This window comes from Mytilus californianus, unplaced genomic scaffold, assembly GCF_021869535.1.
Source record: "Mytilus californianus isolate M0D057914Y unplaced genomic scaffold, xbMytCali1.0.p SCAF_1, whole genome shotgun sequence".
Taxonomy (NCBI): domain Eukaryota; kingdom Metazoa; phylum Mollusca; class Bivalvia; order Mytilida; family Mytilidae; genus Mytilus; species Mytilus californianus.
Genome location: NW_026262581.1, coordinates 15,179,509 through 15,194,270, shown reverse-complemented (window position 1 = coordinate 15,194,270; position 14,762 = coordinate 15,179,509). Strand labels below are relative to the sequence as shown.

General features: G+C 31.3%; 1 protein-coding gene across 1 annotated transcript; it reads right to left on the bottom strand.

The window, feature by feature from the left end:
• Positions 1 to 1,864: 1,864 nt before the first annotated feature.
• LOC127710075 (galanin receptor type 1-like) lies at positions 1,865 to 3,279 on the bottom strand. Its single transcript, XM_052215849.1, has one exon. It carries the CDS (start codon positions 3,255 to 3,257, stop codon positions 2,007 to 2,009), a length of 1,251 nt encoding a protein of 416 aa, XP_052071809.1. The 5' UTR covers positions 3,258 to 3,279; the 3' UTR covers positions 1,865 to 2,006.
• Positions 3,280 to 14,762: the final 11,483 nt, after the last annotated feature.

Genomic DNA, 14,762 nt, shown 5'->3' with positions numbered 1-14,762 from the left:
GATTCAGCAGTATAATTCTTTCGTAGAAACATATTGATTTATTATACTATTATGCATTCTTAAGAAAAATAGCTAATTTATTTTGTATTTACGGATGATGCAGAAATGCAACAAAAACGATTTCTCGAATTTCTAAATAAATTCTCCTAAACTAGTAATGAATGTTCAGCTATATGTAGGGTGTCGTGGATTTTGACATTTTGATTTCGGATATTCTTCGCTACGTAATTTGCAACCATTTATCAAAATTTTCTTCTATAGCAACGTAGAGCATTGAAAAACATTTTTTGTTTAATTTAAACTAACTAACAGATCTTAATCATTTAGACGAGAAAAAATGTCGAACCTTTTTCTAAAAGTGGGTTGTAATTGACTGAAAGTAGTTCCTGATTATTGAAAATTTCTTGTAAATTCTTAGCTGAGAAAAAATGCATAGACCATACATTTTACTAATGCATTTTCGAGCTTATAATGTACACAATGCGATATTTTATGATTATTTGTGCAAATATTTCTAATTTATAAAAACAAAAGCAAAACCATCTCACAAAATGTAGTACAATAAACAACTAGTTACTTATACGTCTCTATCCGTACTTTTAAAGCTATTCAATTCATATATGATAGTACTGATTGTCAAAGGACTGTATGTTGACTTCTTTCTTTCTAAAATTCTCATTTCTCATCGGGAATTGCTTAATTGATGAAGAAGGTTATTTAAAATAACGTGTCTTTAGCAGAATCGGTGTGATTTTAGTTACAAAATTTCGTTTTCTAGGTTGAAAGCCGTTCCTGTATGCCCTATAATATTCCTATGTGTATTTATATTTCTAGTTTGATTGACATATTTAAATGTTCTATGCAACCTAATTACCACTAAATTAGTTTTATCTGATATAATATGGATTACTTCACTGCTTCAATCCATTTCAATCCAGTTTATTACAAGAATGCGTGACAACAATTAAACAATTAGTTACCAGTGCTGCTTTATAAATGTATTACAAAACAAATAGAAAGAAAAATTAAGATAATTCAGCAAACTATTGTTTCGCATTTTCTTAAATTTGACGGCCTAGATAAAGCAATGTTCATGCAATATTATAATTCTTTCCGGATTTGAACCTAGGTATTATATTTTACTTATCCAATATTAATTTAAAAAATATGAGGATATTTGACTTCAGCTAAGGATTTGTGAAAGTCTAACCCGGACTTGATCTCCATATTAAAGTAATTAAATCCTTTTGGATCCTACAATTAAAGGAACATATCGTTCGGATATTGGTGTGATTTGCTGTTTCGATGAGTAGATCAAAATGAGTTATTGCCAAAATTCTTGCTTTAGAAAGGCAAAATTTGATTTCAGATTTATCTCGTCATACAAAATGCATTTAATTGTCAGTTTGAAATAATTGTTAGGTTGAAAAACAAAACAATCATTCTTTCTGTTTTGTACCTGATAGCACTAAAAAATTGAAAATATAATCCATTGTAATTTTATTCGTCCGAAGTGCTTTTCTGGATTAACATTCATCAACAACGCTTAAAGCCAAATATTTGAAAGCCAAAAGTATAATTGTACCGAAACACGTAAAAAGCAGTACAATAAAAGGGGTTCAAATAATTGCCAAATGCATCCATGGTTATTAAAGGATCTTAATATTCAAAGATAACTTTTTACCCCAGTATAACAGAAGTGAGAACGTGTGGTCATATTTAGTGGGGTTATTGTTAATGATTAAGTTATACATTCACATACAATTGATATAAAATAAGTATTTGAGTAAAAAAGAAATTATCAAATATAACTTAGATTGCTACATTTTCATGTTTTATATTTCTTTTTAGTTTAAATCTCGTATGACACTCTCTTTATGATACAATACTAAATTTGATGAGTATAAACATTGTCAGGACACTACAACGATTGAACGTTTTATTGCTATCTTCGAACACATTCTTCTTTATAATCAAGTTTGTTCAATCTTCGAACACATTCTTCTTTATAATCGAGTTTGTGCAGTTGAACTTGCCGCAATATCCTTTAACATGCATGGTGGTGACATCAATACAAAGTCTGATTCAAATGATGGAATCTGGGAAACATGCAACTCTGACAAATGGATATCAACTAGCCGCGAATGTACATTGCCACCAATGTGTTCATTGTCGTTTTCATCTGATGCTCTAATTTTATGACTGTTGATTTTGTAGCTTGCCATTCTATTGAAGCCATGGCAACAATTATGGCATTTGACAACACATGCTTTCCAAGGAAATCGCATTAATGCTGATCGAAAACTTTTTGCACAAGCGCTGTAGAGTACAAAATTTACACTGAAATTTATGTAATATATGATCTGAAAAAACATCTGCCATAAAATTTCATTCCTTGTTGTAAGGTACGATTTATCAAAGGCACTGCGCAATATCGACTGCAATCTGATCACATGACATGGCAAGTTCAATACAAGGAAAACCAAAATTACCACTACGATCATTCTTTTCAATTTCGACTGAGCTTTCATGCCTTGTTGAGTTGATGATGATGTTGTGCCACTAGTATGGTCCCCTGTGGTCAAAGAGTTGGAGGATTCGCTGTGGCAATGTTCGTCGTTAGCTTCATTGTTGGAACGGTAAAATTTGCTGATATCTATCAGTAATCGTGTGATCATGAAAATTATCATCGAGAACGGAATAATGAGTGTGAGCAAAGTATCCAAAACGGTGAAAATCATCATTTGTTCGTAGTTTTGTGGAGCGGACACGCATTTCTTCTTCCCGTTCTGTGCAGTTACAATCTTGGAGGTCCAGAACGAGAACAGGTAGAAAATGACAGCAAATGAAGTTAAACCAACGACTCCTTTTCTTGCAAAATTTGGACGACATACCTTAGATCCCAGAGATGAATAGAATACTGCGACATACATATCAGCGGTAAAAGCGTTCACATACCACACTGACGTGAAACCGAAAACATATGTTAGAAAAACCACTATATGACATATTCCTTCTTGGTGGAAGAAACTGATACCAATAATATCAAACCAGCCAATCCACACACACAGTAGAAAACCTGTATCAGAAATTGACAAAGCTGCCAGATAAATTGACGTCGATATCTTGTTGAGTTTTGAGAAGACAAAAACCAAGAAGGAGCAAATGTTTCCAACTACGCCCATCATAACGATAAAAGGAATCATATATGTGTTTGAGTATTTTACAATCAACAGCAAAGGACTATTAAAGTTCATGTATGGTAGTGTATAATTTACTGTTGCGTTCGCCATGTTTTGGATGGTAAATATATCCGAAAACCTAAAGTTCAATTGTATTTTCCATAAAACATGAAGTTCAACTGTATTTCTCTAACTGCTTTTACATCTTTCTTTATGTGGGTTTCTGGTGCTGTAAATACAAAACAAAAACAAACGCATTATTGCTAAGATAAGGAATATTTGATATACATGTATTTTTAATAAAAATGTTAAATCAGAAACGCACAATAAACGCAGCAAACTTGTTTCGTTTACTTTAATTCTTTTTCCGACGTAGTCAGTAATTGTTTCGAATATTTTCTACCATTGATCTAATGATGCTAAACTATGGTACCGACGTGGGCGTTGTCGCTGATCTGTTCTCTGATTGGGCGAAGATGTCAATTTTGATGTTCGAACATACGTTTATTTTCTATATTTTATGATTTATAACAGTTTGTAATTTTAAAGATAGATATCTCAGTTAAAAAAAACTATCTTATAACAATAGTACAATTAAACTATTCTGAATAATTAACTTTATACTACACAAGCAAACATTTACTGGTGGAAAATTACGAAACTACACTAAAACGAATCCATCCATATTGCATTTTTCGCTGGGTTGTAAAGGACGTAAACAATCAGACAATACAAAAAGATATGCACACGCTACATAAAAATAGAATTTTTTTCTAATAAATGTATTTTTTGTTACATTGAAAAATAATACCGTTAAATATTATTGTTTAAGACATAATTTCAATGTATTGTATCAGATACATATTTGTAAAATCGTTGCCAATAAAACGATATATTCTGTGAATTATTCTCCGAGTTATTAAACAAATAAAATACATGCAATTTTTATTATTATTTTTTTATCATTCAACAAAATATTGCACTTCCGCTGTTATCAATTTATTTCACTTGTGCAACATTCTAGTGAAAGGTCCCTGTTTGCTAATACGTGCCAGAAATCAAGGGTTTCTCGCTGGTAAGCATAATTATATTCTATATAAGTTATAGTTACATCTAAATTATATATCATTATCAACCATGAAATAAACAAATATTTATGAAAATACTCATTTAGTATTAAATTTACATAGAAATGTTATCATTTATCAGCAAAAAACTTCTCAGATTCTGGCAATTAAAACACCAAAAAGACAAGATAGTACAGGGATTCATATTTTCGGGGCTAACGCCCCTCACATATGAGAGGCTTACATCTTACACATATATCACATAGCATGTATGGTAAATATTCTTTCCGAAAATCGTTCTATGTTTTCCGTTATTAATTTGCTAGTATGTTCTGAAATATGTTCCTGTTTCAAAATTTATCACACCAGCTCAGGTTGATTTGAAATGAAATATGGTTTTGAGCTATTCACGGGTATGTCTGAATTAGGAATGATATATGGTTAACTTGCAATTATTACATTAAACAGTGTTGAACACCTGTAGGTGATGCATAAAGTTGTCCCAATTGGTTTTTTTTTTGTATTTATATTCCATTTACCAATCACAATTTACAATGACTTGAAGCTGATTTGTTAGCAACCTTCAACTTTTCAATATCTTGCATTACATGTATAAATTTGTCTTCATAATTTATCATTCTGAGATATCTTCCTGGTTCAAAATTTATTACACCAGCTCTTGTAAGCAACCTTGAACTTTGAATATCTTGCTGCATTATATCGTGTCTCTTAAGTTTGAGAATAAATCACTTATGAAAAATAGAGAAAGCGTGCTAATTTGCACTATGTTAGTGTGGAAGCCGTACCCCACATCGCTTTTATCTATTAAATGTGATGTTAATGTAGGTTTTGTTCCAGTAACAGTTTTATATATTTCTTATTACTTGAAAGCATATAGGATGAGAGGAAGACACTTGCAATAAAACAATGACATAAAATATCAGAGCATGTATACTCTTGTGCATAAATCCCAAATATGGTTTTCCTAAATAAAATCTTGATTAAGGGTAAAATTTGAGAAACAGGCTAGATTCTATCAAACAGAGGCGAAAGATACCAAAGGGAATTCAAACGCATAAGTCTGAACTGACAAACTGACAACGCCATGGCAAAAAAGAAAAAGGCCATAAGACAAACAACAGTATATAATAGATCCTTTATTCGGAAATAACTTTCTTGTTTAAAGATTTTTTTGTAAGAAGCTGAAATATGAAAATTCGGAACTAGAAAGTATCTATTGTTCTAGTGAATTAATATTTTGACACCATATCCTTGAATTTGTATGTGGAATGACAACAATTATTCAGGACAGGATAAAGGGAAACATGTGAATCTAACAAAAAGGTATCAAATGAAGATAAAACTGTAATTATATTAAACAGTACGAAATATTAATAAATGTAAATTTATTTATAGCTGTTTGATGGTTTGTTTGTATGTATGCATGTGTTTACATGGTATTTGGGGAACATCCAGGACAGCAAAATTTGCACTATAAAGATTGTTTGAAAACTCTAATGAATGATTTTTTAAGGCAAGTAAATACCTAGTTCATTTTTAACTATACATATTAAGTAGGACAATTCAACCATCATTGATCATATAGTATATATTAGAGAGTTGGTATCATATTTCATAGCTTTTTCTACAATAATGTCCTTGAAAGAGGGTTGCTTCTTACAAGGATGTTGTTGAGTGATTGATTTTTAGCGGTCAGTGCTTATATGGAAAGCAAATTAATATTAGCTTGAATAACTTTTAATCGCATGCCGGAAGGGTGTAAAAAGAAAATAACACTTCATACATTTTAAGCGCTTTTCTGGATTGACCTGCTGCTGCTGGAACGCTCAAAGCCTAATATTTTACTCTATATTCCTGCATGGTGGTGGACTGCTGTTTGTCTTTCATTTTTGAGTTTTCGCAAGGAATTTGTAAATAAAACATGAAAAGTTTGGTTATAACTGTATCATGTCTTACACAATCCAGTGTTACTTCAATTTATGTATCGAAGTCGTAGTGTAACATCATAGTTATGCAAATACCGAGTAACACAAAAGATTGCTTTGAGTCGAACGTTCTCCTCCGAGCTGTGGTTTGTGTATTGTCTTTCATGATTTCTTTTATAATTAATTTCCCCTGAAACTTCAGAACTAATAACCTTGTTCAATATTTTTAAAGATGTTTAAAACAAATAAAAACTCATTAAAGATACTAGACTTGATAAACCAGGAGCGTTTTTTGTCTTCATATGTTTCAGCAGTGGCACTCGAATCAAACATGATTGAGGTCAAATCAAACACTATGTTGAGAAGATCAACACCAAAAACATACAATATGCAACTACTTGTACCTGTTAGTCACCTTCTCACTTTAAAGTTCTGCAATTTTGTTTACGTTTTAAATTTTCTAATCAATTTAAACATTCGCCAGTAAATTAATTTCGTTATCACATTATATTTCATCTTGCAAAATTTGAATCCCATTGTGCAAATAAAACAATGATATTATCAGGCAGCTTGTTTTATTCTATAAGTGCGTGATTTATAAGATTTCTAATTGATGTGAAAGCATTTGTGTTAATCTGGGTCAATAGTACATAACTCATACAAAGTACAGCATTACAAAACAGAAAAATTATATTGGGTATCAATCATAAATGCTCTAGGTAAGCAAGCATTAGCTTCAACGGGAGGATTTGGAATAAATAATTTGCCTCCTAAGCATTCCCTGATGAGATATATTAAAATTTCTGGAATAAGGCAATTTGTTATCTAGCATAATCTGTAAATCTGAAACTTTTTCTAAGTTAAAGCATTTAATTTATAAACACTTAAAAGATTACGAAAAAAATTACATAATGAAAACAACTTTTGAAATATAAAGGTGATATTTATAGCTTCTTACGGGCAAACAAAATTTCTTCATAAAAAGCCGTAATGGAAAAACGAATGCAAAATTATAACAAAAATATTTAACTCCAAGGTAAACAAAAAAGAAGGAAGTCCATAATAACTGACAAAAATCAAGCGTTAGACTTTATCAACCAACGGAACGAATGGAAAACAACTGTCATATTCCTGACTAGTATAGGTATTTCCCGAAGAAAATGTTGCGTTAACCTGGTTTTATAGCTAGCTAAACCTCCCACTTGTATGCCAGTTGTTTATAGGTTCTTTATATTGACAAAATTGGGAGAGCAACCCAAACAGACATGATAGGTTAATGAGACAATAATTGGAATCCAGCAACCAAAACTGTTTAAACATACATAACAGACATACATCACAACTGACTAAAATATCACTTCATTCGCTCTTCATTACCAGATGACATGTGTAAAACCCCAAAGCATAATGCGTTGTTGAAATTTTGTTTGTATCTCGGCAATCGTTGACCATTTGTACGTGTAAGATTGCTTAAATAGAATTAAGGAGATGTGATAAAAACTCATCAAAGATAGCAGAATTACAATGCCGTACGCCAGATGCTAGTTTCGTCTACAAATATGTTGCGAATGAGATAACTATTCAACATTGTCCAAATGACGTGTATTTAAGCAACTAAATGTAAAGATCATCGTACGGCTTTGAACAATGAGCAAACCGATAATGTATTCTCAGCTGTAATATGCCCCGACATGACAAAGTACGCGTAAATGTGCTAAAAGTTCAATCCTTTTCATTCCGCACGAGAATCTGATGTTATATGATGACATTAACGAAGTCACTCGTGATTTGCCTATCACAGAAATAAAGTTTGTGTTTAGTAAATCTGTCAACTAAATAGAGTTCAATTACAATATTGGATTTAATTTCTTTCTATGTGATTTAACTTTAGAATGACTTTTGAAGAGAATGCCAGATAATTCTAAATTTCATTTTATCGATGAAGCAGGTTACCAACGTTTCCGTAACAATTTTCACATCAATTGTTTTGATTAAGTGTTTTCTAAGACGCCTTCGATTAACATTCCACTCATATATGAATATTCTTACAAATACGAAATTTTGCTTATTACATATAATGATAATTTTTGAATAAAAACATTTACATTAGATTTCATTAAAGCAACTGGAAATTTCATTTAATTCTAAAAATCTTATGAAACAAACTATCAAACAGTTGAAACACAAATTATAGCATTAATACATAGTCTATGTTGTGCTTTCTCTTCAGATCTGAATGACATATAAAAGAAAGATATAACAGAACTAAGTTTTAATAACATCAAATATTTCCGGATTTTTACAAAACATTGTGTCCCCTTTTTATTTCAGAAAATACCAAAAATGAAAAAGAAAGTGTTAGGAATTGCCTTTCAAACTTTCAATTTGGCCTTATAGACTTATTGGTTAAGGTTATATCTCTAACATCAATGTTTTGTGTTTTAAGGGATTGATATTAATTCGCCACTGATGAGGCTAACGTATATTAAACCTGCGTATGATGTTCTTAATTATAAGTTTGTTATTGATAACTTTGATAAGTTTTTAGAACCACTTGGTCGATGTTCCCACAAGGCATTAGTCAGCACTTAATATCATTGATGCAGTTGTTTAAAGCGTTAGAATTATTTTAAAATTACCCCGTAAGCTTAGATCTTAGCCAGTTTTGGGAACACTTTTTGGCAGTTTTTGGTTTCAATGCTCTTCAACTTGTATTTGATTTGGCATTTCAACTGTTCTAATTTGAAAACCACTGTTTGTGTAGACGTAACGAATTTTAGAACCACTTGGTAGATTATATATTTCTGTGCTGACACAAAATTCATTTATGTCGTCATTTTCTGTAAATATACTGTTCATAAATCTAGGCAACAGTTGTTTTTGTGATTTTACTTTTTACCGATGATCAAATGTCGTCTGGATAATCCGAATGTCATTCTCTAGAGTTATTGGAAAAAGTATGGACAATACACTGCTTAAGAGAAATGAAACGGAAACGAGAGTTCAGTAAGTCGTAGGTTATCATTACAAATTCATATGTTGTAAAACTATTTGGCTTCATGAAAAATTTAGTTCTTTACTTTATCCAGTTAACCCAGGAAATGTAAAAAATAAAAGTGTAAAAAACAGATAATCCACAAACAAACGCAATGAAGATAGCACTTCATAAATGTTTATGCATCTAAAGCGCTTTTCTGGATTCATCTTCCTCGGACGCTCCAACCTTAAAATTTGAAAAACAAAAATTATAAATACTTGACTACTTGAGGAGCTATATATTCAAACTATAGTAAAATAGTAAAATCTACCAAATCTGACCTTTAAGCTGATCATACCTTCGGGGACTAGCAGTCCACTAGTATCGGTATTGACCCATTGCTTAGTGATTAAAATGATACTTTTCATCGCATACAGATTGCCGAATATTCATTACAATTTGCATGCTCAATAGCTATGTCTAATTAATTTTAAGGAAACAGAAGTATTATCAAGTAGGTGAAATGTTTGCTTTGAAAAAGTCAGTCATCTAAAATAAAACTTCTTTATAAAGCACCATTTTAGGATGGGAGCGCTGTATAATCAGCAGAAATAAGCACTCAAACTCTGTGATTGTCGCCCAATTTTCGATTTACAAATTAGAAATCCTAAAGACATATTCAGTCAATATAAGTGATGATACATCCTTTTTTCATTGTGAACTTCTTTTTTTCCGTTTTATATGCAGCTAAAAGTACTGAAGCGAATACATTAAGATCGGTATTTTATGCCTGATGATCTTGTTTTACAAGTGATTGCTGCGAAGTCGCATACAATTTCTATAGAACTATGCTGAATAATGATTCACTTATAAAATAATTTAAGGCTTCTCATGTTATTTAAAGGTTTCAAAAAGTACAATTATCTTTATTTGATAATGATTGTCTTGAGGATTCCTGATTCTACATTAAGCCGATTTGGTTTGAATGTAATCATTTTGTTATTCCGAAATAATTTGGTATATTGCTGTTAATTAGTACAACATCATATAAAAATGAAAAATTGTACAAAAGCTTTACATATGGTTTTTCTTTTATTTGTACATTGAAAGACAGGAGAGAGAACATATATTTAAATTGTGTAAACAATCTATTTATTACTGCTTAATAATTGTCTGATGAATGAGACATTCTATGATTTGTGTAATTATAATACATTTTACAGATATAAACATGAACATTATTTCATTAGGAAGTTAAAAGTCCTCCAGGTTATAATTTTTCCTATTCCATAAAAGTAATATTTGTTGTGGAGATTATATGGCTCCGATATTACACACAAATACGATTCCCTTTTACCTACATTACAGGATTACGTTAGAAAAACAGAAAAAGAATATCTCATAAACTTGTGACATTCGATTTCTAGTTCAAACACATACATTTATTATATTCGATTTCTGGTTAAAACACATAAATTTGAGCGGATATTGCTTTACTATCAAAGAAACAAGGAGATGTGACATGATTGCGAATAAGACATCATTTACTTTTCTTTGTTGACATAGTTGTTTGTTTTTATAGTGATTAAGATTATAACACAATGTTGACTGCTTACCCTAATTTCTGACATTTTTACCTATTATGTCTGTTTGTTTTGCTCACACATTGGTGTCAATATAATGGAATTCTATGCAACTGTCATACAAGTGAGAGGTTTAGTTAGCTATAAAACCAGGATTATTCCACCATTTACTACATAATGAAATGTCTGTATCAAGTCAGGAATATGACAATTGTTTTTGATTCGTTTGATGTGTTTGAACTTTTGATTTTGCCATTTGATAAAGGAATTTCCGTTTTGAATTTTCCTTGGAGGTCGGTATTTTTGTTATTTTATTTTTTTACTAGTATAAAAATAAGGAGATGTGGCATGATTGCAAATGAGACAACATTCCAACAGAGACCGCAACTATATTACCACACGGCCACCAACAATGTGCAACACCTTGTAAAGAAATGGATAACAGGCGCCGGCATGACTAAATGTGAAACAATTTAAACGAGAAAACCAAGAGCTTGATTAATACAAAAATAATATCGGAAAGTGAATATAACAGACATCAACCAACGACAACTATTTTTTGTTAACATATGTTTAACTAATTCATCACTAAAGGCAGGAAAAGAAGTGTTTTGTTTCGATACTGATGATTCTAGTCGTCCCTGTAATACCATCGGCTGCGTGGGAAATAGCTCATTGGTAACTTTATAAGACTAGTTAAATTTGATTTTGATCAATATGTAATGACCATATATTCAATATCCTATCTTTCTTTTATTCGTATTTCAGTAAGAAATATTGTAAGTATAATTACGTACTGTTATCAAGTTTCCTTTACATATAATTATTGTCTGATGAGTATGGTACTCGGTTAATAGTCTAAGAAGTTATTTTAATCTATATTATTACCACAGTATTGATTAGTGTGGTACCGTTTCCTAGAATGGTATATATATTGTTTAAAACCACGCAAATTTGAAACATCAATCAGGTCACCAGCCTGTATTTAATTGTATATAATCTGTATTTCATATCTAGTGTTTTTTATCTGTCGTGATCAATTGTCTCGAAATAAAAAAAGTTATTTTTAACGAATCTAGTAATCAATAAATATAGATATATCAACAACAATGGAAACGAAGAAATGAATTGCCCGCGTAATTGGCTATATTGAATGATATTTTGAAATTCTATGTATTCAAGCTATTACTACATATATTAAACAAAAAGTGTGGCATTGCAAAAACATAACAAACTAAAGATATTGGCTTCAAACAAAAACAATGTAATATAGAAAATGACATATAATAATTGCACTCAGTGTGATTTAAAGAACAATGAAAGTGAGAGGAGAATACCATGTTAAACAAGTTAGAAGGCCATGCACACTTGGCATGAATTCTTTAGGCAACAGTTTTGTACAGTAATTGAGAAGTTGATGTCAGCCTTAGATATAGGAAGATGTGGTATGAGTGCCAATGAGACAACTCTCCATCCAAGTAACAATTTATAAAAGTATTTTGTATTTAACGTTGTTCAATAAAACATAAAAATTAGGTAAAGAAAACGTGGTCATCCGATTACTAGTATAAACTTAATACAGTTAGTTGGTAGCCTATATTAATTGTAACAGAAACTGGTCAATGCTTTATAACTTAAAGCTGATCATTAAATAAGTTCAATGTCAGATGTTCCCTGTAAAAAAAACCAAAATCACGACAACTTTACGTTGATTTTAATCAGACTTAGAATCATGAAAATGATCTGCTAGACATGAACTTCAGATAAAGATCAATCTACACACCAATATTGATTGTCTAGTTCTTTTACTTTTCGACACAAATACACTTCGCTAACTCCGATGGCTTACACATTAGATATACTTATTGCGCTTGTAGTATGTACATGTAAAAGGCAATACAATAATTCATTTCAACTATACACTGTAAAGTAAGCCACAAACTGACCAAAACATTATAAAGAAGGCTAAACAAAATTAGTTTCTTCCATATTTATCAATCTAGGTCTTATTCAAAACTGAAAAATAAATAATGGCTATCATTTAATACTGTTAGTCTACATGCTGATGACCTAGATATTTGCAATTAACTGAACGTCACTAAAGCAAATAAATTCCTATAAACCAATTATAAATTATGCCGTGACTACTCCTATTTCTTGGAGTCCTGTTATTTTACTGTTCAAATTCCAATTAAATGTAAATAAAAAATACAAATTCCGTTATTTAAATGCAGACCTAATAACTTATACTTAACAAAAATGTAACATCGTATGGTTATTATTTTCGTTTCTCGTTTTCTTATCAGAAATAATGAGGAAATTAAATCTTGTGAAGTTTTATTACAAATCTCTTTTGAAGTAATTCAACACTAGATATTATCTTAAAGAAGATGCGTACTTTCGATTACATTAATCATGATTTTTTGTCTTCTAAAAACAACTTGCATAAATCGGAAAGTTCAACAATAAAATTAGAATTACATCAGGTATAATCATTACAAATATATACCGCCTCGGTGGTCTCGTGGTAGCGTGTTCGCCTCGAGTGCGAGAGGTCGTGGGTTCGAACCCTATAGGGCGCGTGCTTAGCGGAGAAGCAGCAAATACCAATTTTAAAGTCTTTGGCTTGACCCGGCCGGAGTAAGAGCAAAGACTGGTCGGATCATAGTCATAATAATGTGTCCGGGTAAGGTGACATGTCTTCCTGCAGACTGTTACCTTGTGAATAGCACGTTTATCCGGCTCAGTGTGTCTGTCTAGTACAAAGCAGGGTTAATATTCATATTACATTAACATGTTCTCGTCCTGAATATGCATATTAATTTGCCGCTAGAAGTTAAGCAGACATCCATCATCATCATCATTACAAATATGCAAATGCCAAATTTCTGCACCAAATGTTTGCTTTTGATACCGTGAGCCACACAATAATAAACATGTCTTTTTTCATAGTTTTCTATGATTTACTATGTATATCGTCATGAAATGATATTTTTTTTTATTAACATGGTATTCAGAACTAAGAGGATGGCTAATCCTGATTGGTCGATGTGTGCAGTCGATATTTTTTATTACTAGACACTTCGTGTACACAGGAATAATTTGCTAACTTGAATTCCACATGAATATCACGTGAGATTCACCTCAAACGAGCTTATACATGAAACTCACGTGAAAATTTTCATATGAATTTCATGTGAATTGAGACTCATAGAATCTCACGTGAAATATTTCAAAAATAAAATCTGTATTTTTCATGATTTTGATTTAAATGTGAAAATTAAGATGTTATTTGAATTACTTTATTTTAAAAGTTCACGTGAAAAAAATTCATGTGATTTTCACGAACTGATTTCACATGAGTTTCACGTATAAGTTCGTTTGAGGTGAAATTCATGTGAACTTGAATTTCACGTGAGATTCACATGAATTTAAATTCACGTGAAATTGATGCGAGTGAAATTTCCCTGTGTTCTCTGCATTATACCAAAGGCAAAACATATATTTCCCTAAGCCCTAATGGAACTGAGAAGTCTTTTCTACGCTGTGATGAGACACGTGTTTAAGTGCAGAATTGATAAGCAAGGGAGATATAAAGTATACAAATCAGTTTCGTTAACAATTACAACGGGAACATATAATTTTTTGGACTAAAAATACTGTCCTAATATTTTTTCTTTAATTCTAGCAAGGCTTTCTTCTAAAAATCAACTTTCTAAAGTCTGTATCTCGAAAGGGGCTACTATTGTCGTCTATGAGGAAATTGATTTTTTTTTTGCAATCTGTATAGATCGTATAAATAACGTATACCAGTAGTAAGGGGAGAGCAACGTAGATCACTACACTAAGATGTCTCCTACAACCAAATTTAGATACATATGCATCAAAACGATACAAGATTCATCGCATGATTTATTCTATATCAATTCAAAGGAATCGGACGTGTTAGACGCAAAAAGTCTAGCGGAATGTGTTATATGTCTTTAAAGAATGACCAAGTTATTAGA